Source organism: Danio aesculapii, chromosome 25 (genome assembly GCF_903798145.1).
Source record: "Danio aesculapii chromosome 25, fDanAes4.1, whole genome shotgun sequence".
Lineage (NCBI taxonomy): Eukaryota > Metazoa > Chordata > Actinopteri > Cypriniformes > Danionidae > Danio > Danio aesculapii.
The window spans coordinates 26,561,238-26,584,002 of record NC_079459.1 but is presented as its reverse complement, the minus strand read 5'-3'; the positions used below and the strand labels follow the sequence as shown (position 1 = coordinate 26,584,002).

General features: G+C 35.7%; 1 protein-coding gene across 11 annotated transcripts in view; it reads right to left on the bottom strand.

Annotated features, from left to right (window-relative positions):
• The window catches only part of ppp6r3 (protein phosphatase 6, regulatory subunit 3), a 30,338-nt gene extending 12,288 nt beyond the window's left edge, over positions 1 to 18,050 (bottom strand). For 2 of the 11 annotated variants that reach the window (XM_056451442.1, XM_056451445.1), the window contains exons 1-19: positions 17,863 to 18,050; positions 11,821 to 11,999; positions 11,477 to 11,710; positions 10,811 to 10,997; positions 9,580 to 9,717; positions 9,327 to 9,392; positions 7,151 to 7,263; positions 6,906 to 7,019; positions 6,691 to 6,820; positions 3,839 to 3,991; positions 3,498 to 3,656; positions 3,334 to 3,398; positions 3,074 to 3,201; positions 2,099 to 2,184; positions 1,539 to 1,625; positions 1,235 to 1,332; positions 858 to 912; positions 626 to 756; positions 427 to 548 (exon numbers count right to left, since the gene is read on the bottom strand). In XM_056451442.1, coding sequence (XP_056307417.1) covers positions 427 to 548; positions 626 to 756; positions 858 to 912; positions 1,235 to 1,332; positions 1,539 to 1,625; positions 2,099 to 2,184; positions 3,074 to 3,201; positions 3,334 to 3,398; positions 3,498 to 3,656; positions 3,839 to 3,991; positions 6,691 to 6,820; positions 6,906 to 7,019; positions 7,151 to 7,263; positions 9,327 to 9,392; positions 9,580 to 9,717; positions 10,811 to 10,997; positions 11,477 to 11,703 — 2,059 coding nt within the window. In that variant the 5' untranslated portion in view covers positions 11,704 to 11,710; positions 11,821 to 11,999; positions 17,863 to 18,050. The remainder of the gene's footprint in view (positions 1 to 426; positions 549 to 625; positions 757 to 857; positions 913 to 1,234; positions 1,333 to 1,538; positions 1,626 to 2,098; positions 2,185 to 3,073; positions 3,202 to 3,333; positions 3,399 to 3,497; positions 3,657 to 3,838; positions 3,992 to 6,690; positions 6,821 to 6,905; positions 7,020 to 7,150; positions 7,264 to 9,326; positions 9,393 to 9,579; positions 9,718 to 10,810; positions 10,998 to 11,476; positions 11,711 to 11,820; positions 12,000 to 17,862) is intronic. The other 9 variants (XM_056451444.1, XM_056451447.1, XM_056451449.1 and 6 more) reach the window with 6 other exon arrangements.
• Positions 18,051 to 22,765: the final 4,715 nt, after the last annotated feature.

Below are 22,765 nucleotides of genomic sequence, written 5' to 3'. Positions count from 1 at the left end.
AACACAGCGACATTCACATTCGCTAGTGCAAATTACATTTGGACTAGCGAAATAAACTACAACACTATGAAATCCAAGCAACAACAATAAAAAGGATTTAATTAAGCATTAGCTTTAGTGTTACATGGACATCTGAAAAATAAGACATGCGCAAAAATATTTAAGACCTAGAACAGCAAATTTAAGACTTTTTAAGGCCTAAAATTTCGATTTTTAAATTTTAGACTTTAAGACTTTGTAAGACTCTGTGGAAATCTTGTGGGTAGGTTTGAGGTTTTGTTTTTTTGTGGGAGAGGGCATCTTCTATTTTTACATCCCAATGTTGACATATATGAGAATTGCAAAATATGCAGAGCGGTGCAATCGGCGAAACACAAATATAAAAACTCAACGGTGACTAAAATGGCATCAAACAACTCCTCTCACCATCCCCAGAATCCACTTCCATTCTGTCATCAGAGGTGGCGTTAGTGGACTCGAATGGGTCTCGCTTCCCATCCTCCTCCTCCGAGTCTGTACTCTCCTCGCTATCTGTACTTCCCGAGCTCCTGCAAATAAAGTCATGGTAAACGAAAACAAAAAACAACAAAGATTTGTTAGAAAGATAATAAAATGGATATAATACCTGGGACGTCTCGGAGCTTCGGGGGCGAAAGTGACATCTTTCTCATCCCATATATCCTCCTCATCTGAGCCGGCATCTTCAAACTGCTGGATCTTCTCCTTACAGCAGGCCTCAAAGAGTGCCACGTTTGCCTGTGAGCACAGCAGGAGCAAACTATGAAGACACATCATGAGCTTTCCAATTAAATCAGCTCATTTGATCTAAATAAATAAATAAATAAATGTTTACTTACACTTTCGTTTGTATTCAAGGAAAAATTGATGTCTGATATTCTATCAAAGGGAATACTGCAAGATTAACAAGAACAGATGTTAGTTTTCTTATATGCAGAGGAAAACGAAAGCTTAATGTAACAAAATCCATCACCTTAAGCACAACTAACCCAAAAAAAAGCCAATTTAAAAGTGCAACAGTCACCAAGTACACCAATCCACTCAGATAATCAGAAACGGAGACATTTAGGTAATCAGATATAATTTAAACCATATGATTCATGATTTAACACACATACACACACAAAAACCCCAACATAAGCCCGAGGTACTAATGCTAACCCCCTCCCGAACTGATCTGTAAATCTGAAAAGCATCATGCACGATGGGTACTTACTCCCCGACATCGTCCTGATCGGCAAACTCTTCGTCATTGAAGCCAAACTGCTCAATAAAATTGGACGTCATTTGTTGCATCTGATAATCAGAAAAGGCCTGGCAAACCCAGGACCAATGATAATGATATAGTCTTGACACTACAATGAAGCTTCATTTCAAATCAGCTGATAGCATTTAAGCATCGAAAAGCTATTTGTACATGCAATGATGATCTGAATTAGCTTTACGGGACGTTTCTTATCATTAGCTCTCAGATGTTACAATTAAAAGCAGCCTGTGAGCTCATCCAGGCACAGACTTACTTGCTGTAAAGAGGAGTCCTGATGAAACCCGCTGTCTTTGAAATCGACTTCATCGTCGCTAGATGAGTGTATGTGGTGTGTGTTGACCTGAGAAATTAGAGGAAAGCGATGATAACTTTTAGAAGTTACATTTAAGAATCATTTAATTGAGACAGAAGAAATACATACAACATTAAACAAAAATACATTTTTTGGCATGCAAACTTTTAACAAGTAGTAGTTTTGGGGAATTTTGGATCTAGGTGCGCGTATAATTAATTTTATTAACCATAGATTAACAAAGTTTGAATAGTTTGTAGATAAACTCCTCTTTATCAATTGACTTCATTGCAGCATTAACAAAAGTGTCAATTCTTCATCTTTCAACACTGAAATTTCTTTTAAATTCACTCAATGCAAAGTTTCCAATCAAATAAGTCAAAAATAGCCTAATATATACCATTAAAATGATTTTATTTGGGTGCAAACAAACCCAAAATGCAAAACTAGCATACAAATTGAGCTTTATGAGATTTCAGCATCCTAAAACAAAAGCAGCCATTAAAGAACAAACCACTTACTAAATCTACAGTGTTTTTCTTGTTTGTATCTGCTAGCTGTCCTGAAGTAAAGGCTTCCCATCGTTCCCTGTCCTCCTCTGGAAGCTCTGCAAGTCAGAAAACAGAAGTGAAAATGGTGTTGGAATTAATCTTGAAAAAAAAAAATGAATAAATAATAATGAAATAAATGTTCATGCAGTTAAGCTGTGTTCACACTTTCACACTTTCACACTTTACTCATTTCATTAACCTGTCAAATTTGCACATAAAAATATACTTCACAATAGATGTCGATTCACGTCATGGGCAGGGGTTCAGTCAGCCCGGCGTATCGTTTCATTGCTAAATGGCTAACATGGATTTTATTAGCTGTGCTTTAAGAATTCTGAAAACAGCGTAGATTCATCCGGCGCCATGTCTTGAGTTCATTAGATCATTTCAGAGGTGCACCCGGCTTATGAGTTCATTAACTCCTCTAGAAATTGTCCCTGAATGATGGAAGCTTTCAGCAGTGCTTCAAACTGAGTCAATCCCAGTTTGATGAGATGTCCGATTTCGGAATGAGGATTTACACTCAGGACACCAACAACAGGCACTACGTCATAATCAAGCACATACAAGAGCAAGCTCCTGATTGGTAAACGCAGCATGGATGTCGGACAAAGTTCTGATCTCCCAACTCGAGCGAATCAAGTGTTAAACGTGCGAAATGCTCAATTTGCACCGCCTCATTCGAGCAAATAGCGCTGCAGGACATCTATTAGCGCCTCTGACCTAAAAAGCACCAGTTTTACACCTTAGGCCTCAAATTTGGAGCGATTTGGATCCTATTTTAATGTCAGAAAATTTCAATAAGAGATTTATTGTCTTTATATCACCCCAATATGACTGGAGACACTATACCTACACACAGTTTTGTCCAAACAGCTTCCAAAAGTTGACTTTCATCATAGTTACTCTTTAACATGTAAATGTGTGCGTCTAGTGTGAACCCACCAATAGACTGACCTGAGATGAGCTGCTGAATTTGTGACCCATTGGGACCCTTGTCACTGTTGTGCACTATAGAATTTGCTATTCTGGTCAGGTGACCCATGTACCCTCTCCGTCGCCCACCCTCAGTCCTGATAGGAGAAAAAAAATAAATAAATACGAAGGATCATTAAAGACTTCTCCAGACAAGACCAGATGTACAAAACAGGATGGTCCCTTTTAAATTACACGTAACAGACCAATCAGATGTAAGAGTTACTCACTGCTCCTTCTCGTTTGATCCCCAGGCATCAAGAATTCTTTGTATTAACTGGCACTTCTGAAAGAGCTGCGGGTCAGAACGGAGAAGATTGCATTAAACTTTAATGTGTGATGCTAACAGCGTTGGGTTTCCAACAGTGAATAGGTAGGAACATGATAAACTCACATGTTTGATAAGGATGTTTTCTCGTATGGGCTCTTGGTCGTTTTCTCTGTTGATTTCGGGAGATTCACTTTGGGTTGAAGGCATCGCTAAGATCATCGCTGTACAGATTTCTACTTGCGTGTGCAGGAAATTATTCCATAAGTATTTAAAGTACATGTCCTGTAGATGGAAAAAAAATTCAGAGCTTGCACAAAAATATACATAACACTATAATCAGATGCTTTCTTTACTGACGTTTTCTTGCCACTGTCATTTTTGTTGTGTGTTGAAAAAACCATGGCTAACCACTAGTTTTTTTTTTCCACACAGCAAACATTACACAAAGCTCTCAAAACACTCACTAGTATGACTCCCAATGTGTTGAGGGCGATGAGCTCCTGGTTGATGATATGCGTGTTGGTTTGTAGAAGGCTGGTCACTAGTCGCACTACATTAAGACGAGTATTTCCCACCGGTGGATCCAACACTCCCCATGTGGTGTTCAAGACAGTTTTCTGATTAAAAAAACAAACAAACAAACAAACAAACAAACAACTAGATAAATAAAACAGCAAAGTTCAATTGACCTTGAAAAAATACAAAAATTATAACATCAAAATCTACACTTCATCGTTATAGTGTATGTTTATTGCCATACCAACTGCAATGGTTATTATATGGCAGATGTATAGTAGAGCTGCACAATATGCTATCGTTTAAACATCGATATTGCAATGTGCAGACCCACAACAGTCACATATCAAGATATGCAATGTTGAGTCGGTATCATAGTTGACCATGAGCAACATAACACAAGGGATTTGTAGAGTCACTGCTAACCATAATAGAGTGAAAGTTTATCATTTGCATGTGTTTTTAAGGCCTGTGACTGAGCATTTTCAGAGAGGTTAAACTAGAGATGCTCAAACTAGGGATCACAGGCCAAAGTTGGCCCATTGTAACTTTTGATTTAGTCCACCATCCCATCTGAGAAGAGAGTAAGAATGATGGGCAGGGTTGGGGCCAATGATTTTAACAGAGATTGTCATTTCTAGTTTAAATTTGTTTTGTTTTATTGCTGAGCTACAAAAAAAGCCAACTGAAATTAAATGTATTATTTAAATGTTAATTACAAATATGTAAATAAATACTTTGAAAAATGTAAATACTGTCACTTGACAGATAGAGGACAATGCAGAAGACATCTGCAAGCAACTCCATTCTGTTCTAAATTAGATTGTTTTTACTGTAATAAGTTCATTATAAAACATAAAAAATGTATTGGTTAATAAATAGCAATCATCTTCTAGATATTTTTAAATATTATTAAATAAATTAGCAAGTAGCCATGGCAGCTATATTTACCTTCGGCCCACCAGCCTCAATCTTTGGCCCTTCCTAAGTAAAAGTTTGGGCACCTCTGGGTTAAACCATTTGGGCAGAAAAAAATATGATGTTTGGAGGTGTAACAAGAAATAATTGTATAAAATTATTTATACAGTTTATGCAAAAAAATCTTGCTTATTATTTTTGTTTTATTCTAGTCCAAGTATCTACATTTCAAAGCAAAAAAAAAGATTGTTTTACATACCCCATTGGCAGATAATTTTGCTAGCTTAAGGAAAAAACTCTTACTTTTGTCATATTTCTTCTGAAGGTGAAAACCTTTTCCTTGATCTACAAATTTTTAGATATTTGGACAACAAGACAAAGCAAGAAAAACATTTTTTGCATTGTGATTATTCTATTTCTGTACATGAATGCTGTTAGACTCTCCAGAAAACTGCCAAATAGAGCTATTCAAACAATCTTATGTATTCATATCGCAATATTTATCGAAGAAAAAGCATCTCAATACCAGATTTTTTCTAAACCGTTTAGCCTTAATGTATAGCTGGGTTGAACGACTTCAGATTTTTGGAAGCCTACTTTTATGTTATCAAAGTCGAATTGACGTTGACTAGTCGCTGGTGATGTCATCAATAAAACAAGACGCAAATGTTTTGCAACATGCCAGAATTTGCTATTTGCAGGAAATACACATGCTGTCTGACAGCTCATAAACAAAACACTTACCAATGACTACTTTTAAGGGACAACTTATGCACTGTCAACACTGCCCATTTCGTTAACACAACATTAGCACGTGGGCTAATTTTAGTGCAAAATAAAATCCAGTCAACACATTGATCATGTCTTGTACTACTAAAAATGTAACAGTAACATATACTTGCATATATTGTCAGCACACAGTACATCCAACACCAATTCATGGCAAGTTATTTCATAACAACATAACGCATGAAAGACAAAGGTGTCGACTCTGTCAGAGCCCTGGGTCAAAAAGCTGCTCAAAATCTTGCTAAATTCACGCCTTTTTCATGGTTACTGCTCATCTTGGTTATCAGAAGTCTCCTCACTGCGTGTATCATTACCACGCTCACGCGTGATTGGCTATAATCTGCTCAAAAGTATTTGCATGGCACGATCTAACTGGCTGACACCAGTTTGACAATATAAAGTCTACGTGAATCTTTGACACGGACATAAAAAAACCACAACATTTAAATGAATTTCAATAATGCGAGGGCAGTTTCATTCGGTGAACCTACATCTGTGTGTAGAGCTGCAATGTAGTTCAGGTCAAAAACCACATGTTCTGCAAAGTGCAACTAGTCGACGTCAATCAAAAAGTGTCACGACTAGTCAGTGCAACCCCTAATGTGTAGTAAACATTTAACAACATCTTCACAAACTACAACACCCTAAAAAGCTTTCTATGAGCTTTCTTGAAAGCTGAAAACCTGTAACCTCTTCCATAGTAGGAAAAAAAAAACATACTATGGAAGTCAATGGTTGCAGGTTTTCAGCATTTTTCAAAATACCTTCTTTTGTGTTCAACAGAAAAAAGAAACCAGTAAAGGGTGAGTAAACGATGACAATTATAATTTAAGCGAACTATCCCTTTAAATAAGTTAAAAGGGTTTTCGGAGTACATAAATACATCTTTAAATGTATTTAAGCTATGCACGCAAGACAAGCTGTTCTTTGAAAGGGTCCAAGACTCTGCCAGGTTATATCAGCACAGGCACAAAGTCTCGTTGTCCAGAGCTTAATGTAATTAGGAATTCGGAGATTACGTTCTAAGTGAGGTCAGCTGATATAATGTGCTAAAGTTTCGCCCGAACACATTTCACAGTGTTTTCCCGCTCACCTTTGGGGGTTCGAGCAAAAGCTGGTGAAAATCTTTAAGTCTGGGTCTGACGGCATCTAGAATGCTCTGATTGACAGAGAATGATGGATGGTTCATTCCAGGGGGGCAAATCTCCAAATGGCCTTCAAATCTGAAAGAGAAAACCGAAAATTATGACATGAACACAGACCCAAGAAACCTGAGGGAGAGAGAAGAAAAAAAAAAACTGCACTTACGCTGGTCTCCGTGTCTCAAAGAGGGTTAGAAGAATCTGAATTACACTGACTATGGCAGACTCGTTCTTCTCTTTGTCGAAGATGTTTGACAGCAACTGCTCTACTGTCTCTTGCCTGAACAGGGAGACAAACGGTCAATTCAGAACTTAAGCGTTAGCCTGAAACTAGAGCTCAACCTTAATCCCTCCAAAAATGCCAGTTTCTGGAGTCACTAGATAGACTGTTATTGAAACAGAGCAACTCACTTCTCTAGAGTGGCCAGCAGGGGATCAGGCTCCGAGCTGCCCTGGACCTGGAACATTTGATCTCTGCTCAGCCGAATGATCTCACATAGCGACTGAGACGCGTTTGAGTGTCTCTATATGAAGGGAACAAGCAATTACTGTTACACGGCTAGTGAGCAGGAACAGCTCATCAGGATATAACAATAGGGGACAGTCAGCCATGCAACCATAGAAGTAAAACAATGAATAATATTACTACAATTACTATAATTAATACTCAGTACTATTTGTATTTTAAAATATTAAATAAAATAACTGTTAAAAGTAAAGAATGTATTGACAAGATTATATTCATGACATGTATGAAATCATTGACATGTACTGACATATACCCCTTGTAAATTCTGACTTAATGTTACTTTTATTTATGGGAAATGACACAGGCTTCTCCCAAAAGATGAGGCAATGTACAAGAGGCATCATTGTGGAAAATATACACACACAAAAACTTTAAGTCAGAATTTGCCATGGGTATAAATAATTGCAGGCTCCAATGTTTATCATTAGCTATTTGTTAATATTCATCATATTCTTAAGGTTTTATTCATAAATAACTACATAATATTAGCCTTTTCTATAAGTTTCAGTTAATATTTAATTATTCATTACTTGATTTTTTTTTTTTAAATAGAAACACTTTCACTTTCGTTTTATTTTTTTATTTATTATTAAAGGGGTGGTCCAGAGTGCATTTTTAAGGTTTGGTTGTGTTTATAATATATAAAGAAATGTGTGCTCATGTTTTATTTGTAGACAATTACGTTTTTTTTCATACATCTTACTTTAAATATATACAGCTACTCAGCTAACATGAAAACGACTGTCACATTTCCTAGTTCCATCGAAAGGCCCGTTCTCAAGAGGCTCTTATTGGTCAGCTAACAATGTGCTGTGATTCGCAGATCGGCTCCATGTCACCAGGAATATCATCACACCCCTACAAGCACATGCTTTTCCGCTGTGTAAATACTGTCAGTCAGAGTAGCTGTTAGCTGTACCAGTTTAAGCCTGAATCAGACAGAAAATGAAACAGACACAGCTGAACCTCACGCCTGCTCTCTAAATTAAATTCTGACAAGTGTCTTTGACATATTCGGAATAAGCATGTGGAAGTAATATGAAATGTTCACATATCATTTGCGAGTTCATTATTTAAGATGTATAATGCACAGAAAGCAGCCACATAGAGAGACACTGCATGTGCTGGTGAAGATTGTGTGTTTACAGCTCCTCCTTGGAGGCTCCTCCTGCTGTTTCCTGTTGCTCTCTAGCTAGCCGAGTGTAGCTCTAGTTTAGGTCGCCTGCTCAGCTAAGTTCAGTTTTTATTTTAAATTTGATTACTAGATGTCGCGATCAAACTCCGCCGATCATTTTAAATACTAACTCCATAAATATTAAGCACTACCACCATGAGCTCACTGTGTAAGCGTTGCAGCTAACATATTTCAACAGTCCAGCTGCAAGTTCTCTTTAGCTCATCTTTGGCCTGTTTTCTCTGTCCTCTATAACAGTTTACAATCGCATATCAAGATTATAAAACTCCGATCAAGTTAATTACTAGCTCTTTAATTTTAAGCCGAATCCAGCACTGAACTAAGAGAGCTTCTGGAAGTTCTCCTTTGTCAAAAGCTAGAGCTATATTTTTTTTATAATTCTTTGAAAAATAATTCAAATTAAATTGTAAGCACCTCTCTCCATGTGTCATGTCCTTTGGAAGCCCAAATACAGAAACAGAACAAGCTCTGTGAAAATAGCAGCATTTGGACACCATTTTAGCTTTCTCTGCTATAATATTACAGCGACTCTGGCCACGCCCCTTCGCTGCTCAGGGTGTATGCACAAGATGTATGAAGAGTTTGTGATGTCACTAGCCCGTATGTATTTTTTTGTAGTCCCCAAACTTTGTTCGCTCTAGGCTTTGCTGAGCTATCTCTGTAAAATCAATGTCTCCCCCCTTTGCATTGAACTTTGTGTGTATTGCACTCAGAGATGTTTATGTTCACACAGCTACATTAGACATGAACTAGTTCAATATGTAAGTTTAAAATATGATATCATGGTGGACCACCCCTTTAAAAACACCATACAACATAGATGCTCCATAAAATAAAGTGATTGATTGTTTGACGGGACTTACATCCTCATCTTGTGATGGCTGTACCATATCAACCAGCCGCTGTATAACTTTCTCTTCATTTAGCCACTGCAGGAGAACAGATGAAGAGGAAACTGTAAGGTGCTATTACAATGACAGTGAGTGGATTAAATAACTAATACGTGATTTCACAAAAACAAAAGTGCATGCAAAAAAACAAACCACTCTACCGCAACAAGACCGACACATCATTACAGAGAGCTTACAAATACTTATTAGGGAAAGAAGAACTCACATTCAATACATCTTGTCTAAGCTGCTGTGGCTCAATGCAGGTGAGCATTCTGAGCAGAAGGTCCATAATGGCCGAGGTCCCTATGTGTTTGATCATCAGATCCACAAAGTCTTCCCTCTTCCTGAGGAACTCCACGATCTAGCAGCAAACATCAGATTTAGTTCAATTTGTTCGATTTCCTACAATTTTTAGGCAGTCAAGGCTGTGTTCAAATTCCCGGGATGCCACAAAGCACCATCTGCATAAATTTATATTGTTGCAAATAGGACAGGTTCATATAAATGTGCCAAACCATCAGGTTGTCGATACATGCTTCTCGTGCGATGCGCATCATGATATTGTCGGCACACACATTCAAAGCCTGTTTGAAGTAGCCCACATGAGTTATATCAATCGCTTAACTTCTATATATTGTATATATCCATCTTTCATCGTAAGTGTAGCCCCAACTCTCTCACACACACACATACATGCATAGATACATACATACATACATACAAACATGTACATACATAAGAGTGCAGGCTCTGCAACAATTCCATTTCCATGTTCAAATAGTTGTAAAAATAAAAAAATAAAACTTTACAAGACTATTGTATGTTAATTTATCTATTTCTTTTATACTTTCTCTTTTGCTCTCATCGTCCATGTACACCTTGCTTCAATTTCTAATTTTTGTCTCAGCCAGTTCCATATAATGATTGTAAATGTTACTCATGTATAATATAATTATTTTTTTATGAACCTTCCACAAATTTTGATTAATGTTGGGGTGGGAAGTAGGGTTGAGTAATTTTACTGTGATAGATTACTTCCAAGACCATATTGATATGTGGTCCATCTTTTTCTTGTAAGGATTAGGTGGTACTGTATGTATGCAGTTTTTTGTCAATAAAAAAATAATAAAGGGTTTAAAACAATAAATAAATAACTAAATAGCTGTCAAAAAAACAGACTACTTAGCATTTATTTTCAAACAATTGGTTTCATTTTCCAATAATGATAGAGCAGGCTTTAGTTCTCTCAGTGTTTGCGTTATATATAAAGTACAAACTAATGGTTCTTGAAGGTCAAAAAAAAATTATGACTCAAGACCTGCAAATTTGTGTATATTTTCACAGCAAAACTATAATAATTTTTTTAAAGCCGCAAAATTTTTGAAAATTCAGATCAATTTCTTTTTTGGTCACAAAATTCTGGAAGGACTGACATAACCTTTCTGGGCACGCACCTGCTCTGGTTTTCTCCCAATAAGTATGCTCAGGACTTTGCTGAAAAAACTGGCCAGCAGTGGGTTGAGCGGAGGCTCGTTCTGTAAGAAGCTGTAGAGTTTCATCAGTAAACTTTCATCTTCACCCAGCCTATCGTTGATCTGGCCAACGTCTGAGGTCAGGAGTTCACAGGATATGTTGGGATACCTTTAACACATTAAGCCAAAAAGTCAATTAATAATCTGATATACCTCAAACTAGACAATAAACTAGGGCTGCACGATTTAGCCTTTCAGCATCGATATTATAATGTTGAGCTTGTACTGTAATTTATCTTTGCATGTGTTTTTTAAGCCTGTGATTGTATAAAGATTAAGAAATTGTAGCATCTTAACTTTAATAACGAGTAATCTTAGTTTCAATTACTAAATACTGATAGACTTGGAGAACGATTAACACTGTTTAACTGTTTATTTCAATTGTATCTTTTTCTTTATTGTATTCACAGTCTGTTTATTCGAGTTTATAAAGATGCATTCCCACTGCACAACCTAATCAATCTAACATAATAAATTCTTTCCGAACAGAAATATTAAGTCACCTGGTGAAATTGTACTCATGTTGCGGAATAAAAAATATATATTCCAATATCGTTAGGCCCTACAACAAACAGTCGAGATACTAACTTATATTTTATCTTCTCCTCCACGTCATCGTTGGGCTCCTGGGTGATGTAGACCACCAGATCCTCCATGCACTGCGGCCTCACCAGGAAGTCGACGAGCTTGTGGTTCTGAGCCTTGCACTCTTGCAGGACGTCCTCCTCGTCCATCACCTCGGTCAGCGTAACGTCATCCTTCTCCAGTAGCGTGTCGATGTGGGACGTCGAGTGCAGATCAAACTTCCAAAACATGGTGCTGCTGAAGAACGCAGAAATGCGAGTGGGTGGCTTTCAGATGCAGGAAGTGAGAGTGAAATGCAGTTGTGCTCATGCATTTGGGTATTCTAATAACTACCCCATAGGCTTTACCTGAGTGTAGCAGAGACCAGAGAGTAAAAACTCTGATTAAAAATAAAATAATGCTTGTGCTCTTTGGGACTTCTGGCCCATTACAGGCACCACAGGCGGTAGAAACTGGACAGACCTTTGAGTAAAGGACACATGCAGCAGGAATGTCCTCTGCCACAGCAAAAACACTCAACACACACCTGGAAGAGAGAACAGACAATACTTGTGTAAATGCCTTTCAGAGAACAGTCAAACGTGTCTCCTTTAACTAAAATAAAATAATAATAATAATAATAATAGTAATAATAATAATAATAATAATTCAAAGGTTAGCATGGTTTCCACTACATTCATTCTTCCATGGTGGGGCACCACACCAAAATTCATCCCGCCACGGCTACATTACAGCTTCTCATTCAAAACATTCAGTCGTTATTTTTAAATAGAGGGTTATAATCGCACCAAAACGGATTAAAAGGTAAGTGAACTATAACAGCGCTAACTTTTCTGTAACCGTACTAGTGCTGTGCTTATTTGTTTAACCTTTTAAGGTGACATGCTGACTGATTGACAGGTGTGTGAGGCCAGCAAACACAACGTAGCTTTCAGTTATGATGAACACAGTTTCCATAATTATGTTTTATTTAAGGATAAAGGTCTATGGCTCTGCATACAATGACTTTATCTTGCTGGAGTTTATAATCGTTTCACTTTACTTCAGGACGCATTAACGCCGCTCTGTAGGTCTATTGAAGACATTCATAGATATTCCTAGCAAATCTAATAAATGTTGGAGTCATACTTGTTACATAAATGCACTAAATCGCACTTCAGCAGCGTTTATTTGTGAGCGCACAAAAAATCTGGACTTGAGCAGCGTATATTTGAGGGCGTGCGAACAGAGGAAATTGGCGCTCGAGCACAGAGATTGACATGCTCGTATTACATGAATGCGATCTCTACTTGTAAAACTGTGCTCACGACATTTGTCAATGAAATAACGCTACAGGTAGTTGGTACATCTGTGTTAAAGGCCCAACAGAGTCTGCCGCCACAGCTGGAAAAAATCCTAGCGGAAACACTGATTAGTCATTAGCTTTGGAGTAATTCCATGCAAATGTCAGCCTTGCCATGAAAAAAAAGTTTACCAAAATAGCTAAAGTTTTTTTTTGTGCAGGCCTGTATTTTACAGTACTGCGAAAATACTCAAAAATGTCTCTGGTAAATCATATATAATTGTTTGACACTGACAAAGTCTCACAAGTGGCAATTTCACATCTGTCATAACCATAACGAAGAGATCTCACATCCACAACGAAGATTTTTCCTCATAAATGCAGAAAAAGTCCAATAAAATCAATCATTTTTGTTCTATAGAGAAACGACTCATCCTTTTGATTAGCATTGTTTATTTTGGATTGTGCAGTTTAATTCCCAGAATTTCTACAAAGTATGTTGTATACTGCAAACTTGCATACTTTTTTGGTCACATCCAAAAACTAAAAGATGCAGATGTTGTATCCATAACATCACCCATAGGTTTCTGAAGCGCGCATATTAAGCTACAAGTAGGTGTGGCCAACCGTCATCATTTTGTTCGCATGTCATCGCACCGATCAAAGCTGATCAAAAAAGCGCAAAGAGGCAGAGCATCAGTGGAGCTACAGAAACCTGCTAATATTTTGCTTAGATGGGCTTTTCTTACTCTTAATACTTCATTACCTGCGACTCGTTTGTGTTCTGACCACATGTGTTTGGTTTTACACTATATCAATAAAGTATTTAGTCTCTTAAAAACACTGCTGTAATATATTGAGCCACTAAGCATTGTTTTCATGACGTTTTTACTATAGGAGGAAAACGCAAATAACGCCCAAATACTTCAAATATAGTCTGTGTTAGTAAATGCAAGGCTTTTTATGAAATCCAGGCATAACCAGCGAGAGCTAGCGGTCACTCAAGTGGCCACTCCCTTAATTATGCAAACTTAATAAAAACGAAACAGATGAGTTATGAAAAGAATTCACCCCCTCACAGTTGTCATGAAGGGTAATATTAGCTATATGCACCAAAACCATATTTTGTACCAGGCTGTAAACGTTTTTATCAGCTGAAAAATTAGCCAATTTAGAATTGCAGTCAGTGAACATCTGGACTTCCTGGAGCCAGCCCCCTAAAGGAGAGTCGATGAATTGCAGTTTCAGTTACCTCCGTATTAACTTCATGAGGAAGAGTAGGAGGTTGCCGCTTGGTCACATCCTTAACGCATGTTGATTTTCATCATTAGAAATATCAAATGTTTACAAATCAATTTTTTTTTTTATCCCTTAACTTTGCTTTTAGTAGTTTTAGAAAATATAAATGGGCGTTTCAATATAAATGTTAACGTACACTTTTTCTGTGAATTTATGTTTTATGTGAATTTATGTTTTATGTGAATTTATGTTTTATGTTTTTACTGCAAATGACAGCTATTTTTAGTCATGGCATTAAAAAAAAAACACACACATAACATAAGAATGAGAGATTATTTTCCAGTTTGTCAGGCTCTCAAATGGTCAATATTTAAACAAACAAACTCCAAATGTTAAATCTATTCTAACTCTATGAAAAGAGCATGATTTCATACAGAAACAATGCACAAGTTTGCATTGACAAAACAAACAGTAGTTTTGTTTGTGGGGAAACTGTATTAAAGGCAGCTGAGAAAACCAAACAAGTTCCTTGTTGTGACAGCCTAGCAACAGAAAAAAAGAAATACTGCTTCACTTTTACCAGACTACCTCTTTTAAATGGTTTGTAATGATTACTATCTCAATCTGAACATGACGTTGCGGTTTCATTTTTCTTTTAGTTAGCAGTTCTTTCAAGAAAGGTACACGTGATGTAATGCCTGAAATGAAATGATGCCAGATTAAATGCAAATGTCCATTTGACAGCTCTGGCATCCTATTATTATAACTGAAGACAGCAGCAGGCAGCGATGCATTATTAAAGATCGAGACGAGAGACTGTTTTTCCAGTCTACAAGGTGGATGGACTCGCACCACTGAGGTGAAAGGTTACAAACGCAGGCAAGCAGCCATCTTGACTTTCATGAATGGCTAAGAGGAAGGAAAGGCTTATTAATAGACTAAGGGGGTTGGTTTAGGTTTACCCAAAAGAGCTTTGACATTGGCCTCCATCCATTCTCCAGCAAACATGCGCGGTCAATTTCTACAGATTTTAAAAACACAAAACATTTTAGGAATATTTTCTCTAAAAATAAAAAAGAAAGAAAAGCAGCAGCTAAATGTGATAGACATCACTACTGAATTACCACACAACTCACGATTTACTGAAACCGCCATGTATTCATATTTTTAGTATCAGCTTTCATTTGTGCTAGAATACCAAGCAGTTCTAGTAAACTCTGATGTAGGCACAGAAGTAGAAAAGGGATTTAAGCATCAAAATAAGTGTGATCAATCTTGATTTTTTCCACACGTGGGGTTTAAAATGGTTCACATTTCACTTTTTCCCCTGTAATGACTATACTACATTGTTATCATGATTTACAAGACATACAAATAACATTATTTAGCATAGCAACAGCTCAAAATATCCAAAAAAATATTGTCAGACGCAATAAAAAACTAAAAAATAAAAAAATCAACACATTATAACACTATTAAAAATGGAAAAGATCAAGCAAAAACATTTTAAATATTTATATTTTGCCATTAGCTTTCTAATCGCTAAATTTGTACCAAGAAGCAAGAAGTTATTCATTTAATGCATATTATAATTTTGTATAATCACTTGTACATCTGAATATATATGGGCTGTTTATATATTTTTCTAAATAGAAATATTTTCTACTCCATGAGATAGAATATTAGTTAACATATTTTTAAATTTTACTCACACGTTACTTTTGTAAATTTTATACAAAAATGGGGCGTCCTGTCTTTTATCTATCTACAAATAATTAATCCTATTTAAAATGTTTTAATTGCATCAAATGACCTTCAAAGAAACTGTACGTTATGACTATTTTAACATACCCCACCAAGAAAAACAATTTTGGATTGCATTTCTTTTCTCCTAATGTCGCTAGGTAACACACTCAATTTTTTTGAATTTCTAAAATATCAACCTCTGCCAAAATGGTCGGTTTATGGTACAAGTATCAGATTTAATACATGTAGTATGAAAAATATGAAGTGTAAGACTAATTTATTTAAAAATACAATCAAAATAAAACGATTTTAAATACTAAAATCACCATTATGTTTTGAAGTATGCAATAAAATATTTCAGATTCTCATTTAACACATTTTCTTTCTTTTTTTTAACAATAAAACCAAAATCAAGTGTAGTAGTGCAACAGGATTATGTTTCTTTGATTTATTTGTAAATCAACAATGCTGTGTAGTGTTAACCATTATTTAAAACTGTCAGAATATGGTCATCAATTTGGTAAAGCAGGCAGTTAAAGCGTTAAGCTGAATATTTAGCACCATTATTAGTCTTCATGGTCACATAATCGTACAGAAATCATTCTAATAAGCTGATTTGGTGCATGTATCAGCATTGAACATGTTATGTTTTTGTGAAAAAAACAAATAATAATAATTCCTAAATCATTAAATAAAAAGGTGATACAATTACAAGCGCTAGTATTTTTCATGACACTTTTCTGTATTTTTGATCAAACAAATGCAGCGTAAACCAAAAAGTCAACTTTCCGAAATTGTAGACACTTAACAGTTGAATGAAAGTCCTGAAAATTACAATGTTGACATATAAAAATAGCATGAGTGACAAGCAACAATTACAGTGCATCAAAGTGATAGATGATTATCAGTAGCACATCCTCTGATACCGAACTCATTAGTCATGACAGTGACGCATGTAGCACAACGAGTTTTAAATAAATGTGCAGCGGTGAACCAGACAGATCTTATTTGATTGTATAGCTGCACTTACACCGCAGCTACTTTAAAAGCATCTGAGACTATATTTATGCCAATATAATGGTATACGTAAATGCATAAAAGCATCAAGCACATAATATACTTCTGGCCTAGACTATTCATCGTTAGAGTATGTAGTTGTTCCAGATTCACTTCCACCAACTTTATCCTGTGCAAAAAGTTCGAAGAACAACAAACTGCATCAGATCACCTGTACCATTCAGCTTGAGTAACTGTGCTGAAGAAAATCCTCGTGACTCCCTCTCTGGGGCTATAAAAAGTGTTGCCAAACCTCTCCAGCATCCCAGAGGCCACAACAACAACCGCCACCACCACAAGTCCTCCGGTTGCACTCAGAATCAAGTCTGAAAAGATGATCTGCCTCAGTGCACTAGAAAAATGTGCTGCCATGTCAAAACAACTAGACTGTTTACAAGGGTGAGCGTGGTAACAGACGCCAATCACTTCTTACAAGACAAAAAGACATGAGCCAAATAACACCGACCTGTACATAACGTTATATTGAACAAAGCTTGAGGGTTGTGTTTAAAATGACCACTAAAACGCATATTAAATTCTTACTCTTCAGATAAATCCTAAAGCATCATTACGAAACAACTAGTGACGTTTTAAACTAAAGCCAAAACTAACCTTGACTCCTGAATATGATTTTAAAAGGGGTTTCATCTGACTGTGCCTTAAATACTGGTGAGCTGTCTGCATAGACAGCACTTTGGGCTAAGCAAGTTCAGTAAGAACATTCTAATGGGACCTTCATACGAGGTTTCCTTACCGCAGAGTGTTGTCTAGGTGGACAGCTCACTGGCTTTTGACACACAACCTTTGTGACTCACTTTCTGAAGTTTTTCGGCATGTCGGGCCCGGCTTTGGCCGACACTGAGCTTCCGCCGGGAAGATAATACAGATTTGAAACTTTTATAGAGCCCATGTGGGTTTAAATATGCCGTACACATCTTATACGCGAGCATTATTTAGATAAATAAGATAAAGTGTTGAAAATACAACCTATTCTGACTCGGCAAAACAGAGAAGTGCAGCTGGCTAATGCTAAGCTAACAGAGACACACATAACACAAATACGTACCGATTAAGAAAGCGGAATACTCCCAAAGCCCGGCATGAAGACTGGCGAACCTTAAGGTAAAACGGTCACCGGAATAAAAAAGAAAAACGGGGAGAGGTATGAAAAAATAAGGTGTTTATAACAGATTGTGACAGGCGCGAAAAGAGAGACCATCAGAGTTCACTTTTCAAGATGGCGGCGTTATCAACTTCAACAGCCCCAACCCCCACCTGAGGTAGAGGAGCTGTCGATCAAAATCCAGCGCTGAGCGCTGATTGGCTACACTGAATGTCGATATAAACAAGACGTGTTTGTTTTCTAGGACGAATCTTCGATTTATAAACGCCACGAAAACGGAGATTAACTTCAAAACTGTATGCTTTTAATGGGATTGTAGAACTGTTGCAATAATACATACTAGAATCAATATTTAAGCGAAACGAAATATTAAGACACACCCACACTACCTACAGCCAATAGTATTTTAGGTCGATTTAAAATCACTCCTCTGATTGGGTCGCGAGAATGTCAATAAAAGGCTGATTTCAAAAAAAGTACAGCGACATCAAAACGCACGGATTGCTTCATCTCACCTTCCTTATGAGAGCTTGTCCGCTGAACGCACTCTCTAATTTTCATCATATCCAAACCATAACGACGACGCGTTTATAGTTTCTTCACAATTGTACGCAAAGTCCCCGGTTCCCAGTGCCGCTTTCAGGATTGCATTAACCGGCTGGTGTCTTTGCAACGCCCTAGCAACAATAAGACGTCATGGTGATTGACACATCGGTGGTCCAATCAGCGACGAGTGCATGAACCACATATTACTGAATGGGGACTCCAGTTTGCCTCAAGAAAAGTATTTTAAATGGTAAACCAATAGAACATGTATGGCATAAAACAGGAATTCAATTTACACCAAGGTATATTATATAAAATAAGTGAAAAGGCATATTTCAGGCTAGATAGATAGATAGATAGATAGATAGATAGATAGATAGATAAATAGATAGATAGATAGATAGATAGATAGATAGATAGATAGATAGATAGATAGATAGATAGATAGATAGATAGATAGATAGATAGATAGATAGAGAGGGAGAGAGAGAGATAGATAGATAGATAGATAGATAGAGAGAGAGAGAGAGAGAGAGAGAGAGAGAGATAGAGAGAGAGAGAGAGAGAGAGGGAGAGAGAGAGAGGGAGATAGATAGATAGATAGATAGATAGATAGATAGATAGATAGATAGATAGATAGATAGATAGATAGATAGATAGATAGATAGATAGATAGATAGATAGATAGATAGATAACATGCTGAAATAAAAAAAATAGTATGGTGACACATTGTGTACACATTGCTAGCATGCTTTAATGTGTTTCTAGGGTCAGTTAATATTCAAGGCACACTACGTAACATTATTCAATTAAAATGAGAAATATACAAACATTCAATTAAAATTTAATGCAACAATTTTGTTATGCTCCCATTTTTCATGAGCTCAATTCTTCTCCTTTGCAGAGACAATCCGTCCTCCTCTCAGGTGTGGCATATCACTCTAAAATGTGCAGTTTTTATAACAAAGCATAATGCCGCAGAAGTCGGGAAGTTTTAAGTGAGCATGCAATTGACATGCTGACTGCAAGATTTTCCACCAGAGCTGTTGCGTGTGAATTCAGTGTTCATGTTTGGACCAGCATTTTTGACAGTGTGTTCCAGTTCCAGCCATTATCCAGCAACTTTGCATAGCTATTGAAGAGAAGTGGACCAACATGGCACAGGCCACAATCAACCACCTGAGCTCTGACTCTATGTGAAGAAGATGTGTTGCACTGTGTGAGACATTCAGTGGTCATGCTGGATATGGACTATTCTTCTGATAAACAGTCTGGATCAAGAGCTACATGTCGCAAAATGATGATTATGAGGACGCAAATACACACGTGAGTTGACGCAGTTTGTTTACAATGTTTTTATTTAGGTTACAGCTAGGGACGGACAGAATCTGCAGATATTTTTGCTATTTCTATGCAGAATTTATAAAAATTTTGCTGGAATGATTTTGGGAGTGTAATAAGTAAACACTTAAAGCATTAAATAAAAAATATTAACTTTTAAACTTTCATTTATGGTTTAAATTCTGAATAAAATAATATATATTACAAATATTTTAATAAAACTAAGAGGTAATTATTTGAAATATAAATAAATGAATAAATAAATAAATAAATAAATACAAATTATAAACAATTAGAAAAAATAATCATGTATAGTAAAATACTACACTGTTAAAAATCCTTTATTAAAAAAAAAAAAAACGTAAAATAACAGCTGTTAAATTACAGACATTTACCGTAAAATAACAGACAGTAAATTACATAAATTTACCGGAAATTTAAGTAAATTTCTATAATTTACTGCCTGTTATTTTATGTTAAATGTCTGTAATTTAATGGCCGTTATTTTAGGGTTTTTTTCCCGGCACCGCAGCTGCCGAACAAAAAAACGTAAAATAACAGATTTCTTTTACAGTGTACATTTAAATGAAAATATTTATATATTTTCTACTTATTTATTTCTATTCATAGTGCATTTGCTAATTAATAAATAAATATGGCAAATAATAATATTAAATCTGAATAAAAAACATATACAGTTGAAGTCAGAATTATTAGCCCCCCTGAATTATTACCCTCCCTGTTTATTTTTTCCCCAATTTCTGTTTAACGGAGAGATTTGTTTAACACATTTCTAAACATAATAGTTTTAATAACTCATGTCTAATAACATTTATTTTATCTTTGCCTTGATGACAGTAAATAATATTTGACTAGATATTTTTTAAGTCACTTCTATATAGCTTAAAATGACATTTAAAGGCTTAACTAGGTTAATTAGGTTAACTAGGCAGGTTAGGGTAATTAGGCAAGTTATTGTATAATGATGGTTTGTTCTGTAGACTATCAAACAAAAATATAGCTTAAATGATAGCTAATAATTTTGAGTTTAAAATGTTTTTTTTTTTTAATTGAAACTTCTTTTATTCTAGCCAAAATAAAATAAATAAGACTCTCCAGAAAAAAATATTATCAGACATACTGTGAAATTTCCTTGCTCTGTTAAACATCATTTGGTAAATATTTAAAAAAGAATAAAAATTCAAAGGGGAGCTTTTAATTCTGACTTCAACTGTATATTAAAAATATTTTAATAAACTAGGAGGTGCAATTATTTGACATTTAAATAAATAAATGAATAATAAGTAAAAAACATTACATAAAAAATATAAATGTTTAAGCTTTAATTTATGGTTTACAGCGCAAATACAATTACACAAATAAAAAATGCAGAGTTCCACACAGTAAATTCATGTTGTTCCAACACAAATCGATTAAGTTATTGTAACAAATGTAAGTGGATTGAACATAAAACAATTATGTTGTCCTTAAAAAACCTCAGGAATTGTGTTGTTTCAGCTGATTTTAAGTAGTTTGAGCAGCAAAAAGGTTTTTGTTTTGAATGTAGATCCGCTTGTTTGGTAAACAAAGCAAGTCTCATACAATATATCTGCTGAAAATATTACTTTACAAACTGTATTGTAATTAAATCATATTTGCATATCAATTAATAACATGAAATTAACATAAAACGCAATATATACATTGAAAAAAATGATTTGAATTGTTGCAAACAAGTTATATTTGTTGAATTTAAACAAGCAAATTAAATTTAGTAATGTTCAACTTCATTTGTTTGTTTAAATTCAGCCCAAATAAATTGTTTACAACCCCTTAACTTTAAATAATTTAGTAAATACAAGGAATCATCTTTGAATAATTTTTTCAGTGTTATTGACACACATTTACTCCTACCTATTTAAACAGATTAAATGATGGGCTCAAAAATCTGCAGATTTCAGCATGGTCTCCATCACAAGCAAGTAGCTAAACAATCTGAAGGTAAGTAAATCCACAGGAAATTGATTTTTAGGTGGACTATCCCTTTAAATGTGTGCATTTCTTGCATTCATTGATAAAATATAGGTCAAAAGTCCTGTTTCTGTTCTCTACAGACTGCCTATAGTGCAGACAGGCAATTAGAGCTTTAGTGTGGCGTGTCAAATAGGATCTGACGTGTGACCCTTATGTTAAATGTGATGCATAAATCTCTGGCGTCAGGCTGTGCAACTGATCTGTTACAGCTGATGACGGCTGTATTTCAGACATGCGAGATCTATTTTGCGTTGCATGTTCCATAAGCATAACAAAATCTGCGGTCGACTCATTGTATAGATTAAAAGCAGCCATATTTAATGTGTTTCATATGCGGCAAATGAACCCTATGATCACAGACTGTCGTGTGGCTTTCTAAAAACATGAATTACTGAAGCACTTTTGCCTTGTGAAGAATCAAACATGTGCGTATGATTGTCCAACACAATCCTGCCTCCAATAATCAAAGATCTTGTAAGGACAATTGCGTAAAATGCATGCTAAGATGTATTTCAGGCTTCTGGAGCCATCGAAAGAAGTTTTAAATGTCATTTATTATTAGTTATCATGATTTTACTGTCTGGTTCAATATGTTACAATATGGTAACATTGGCAAAAGTGAAACTTGCCCATAATTATTAGCCCCCTGTTTATTTTTTTACCCAATTTTTATTTAATGGAGAGAAGATTTTTTTTCAACACATTTCTAAACATTATAGTTTTAATAACTCATTTCTAATAACTGATTTATTTTATCTTTGCCATGATGACAGTAAATAATATTTGACTAGATATTTTTCAAGACACTTATACACAGCTTAAAGTGACATTTAAAAGCTTAACTAGGTTAATTAGGTTAACTAGGCAGGTTAGAGTAATTAGGCAAGCTATAATGATGGTTTGTTCTGTAGAATATCGAAAAAA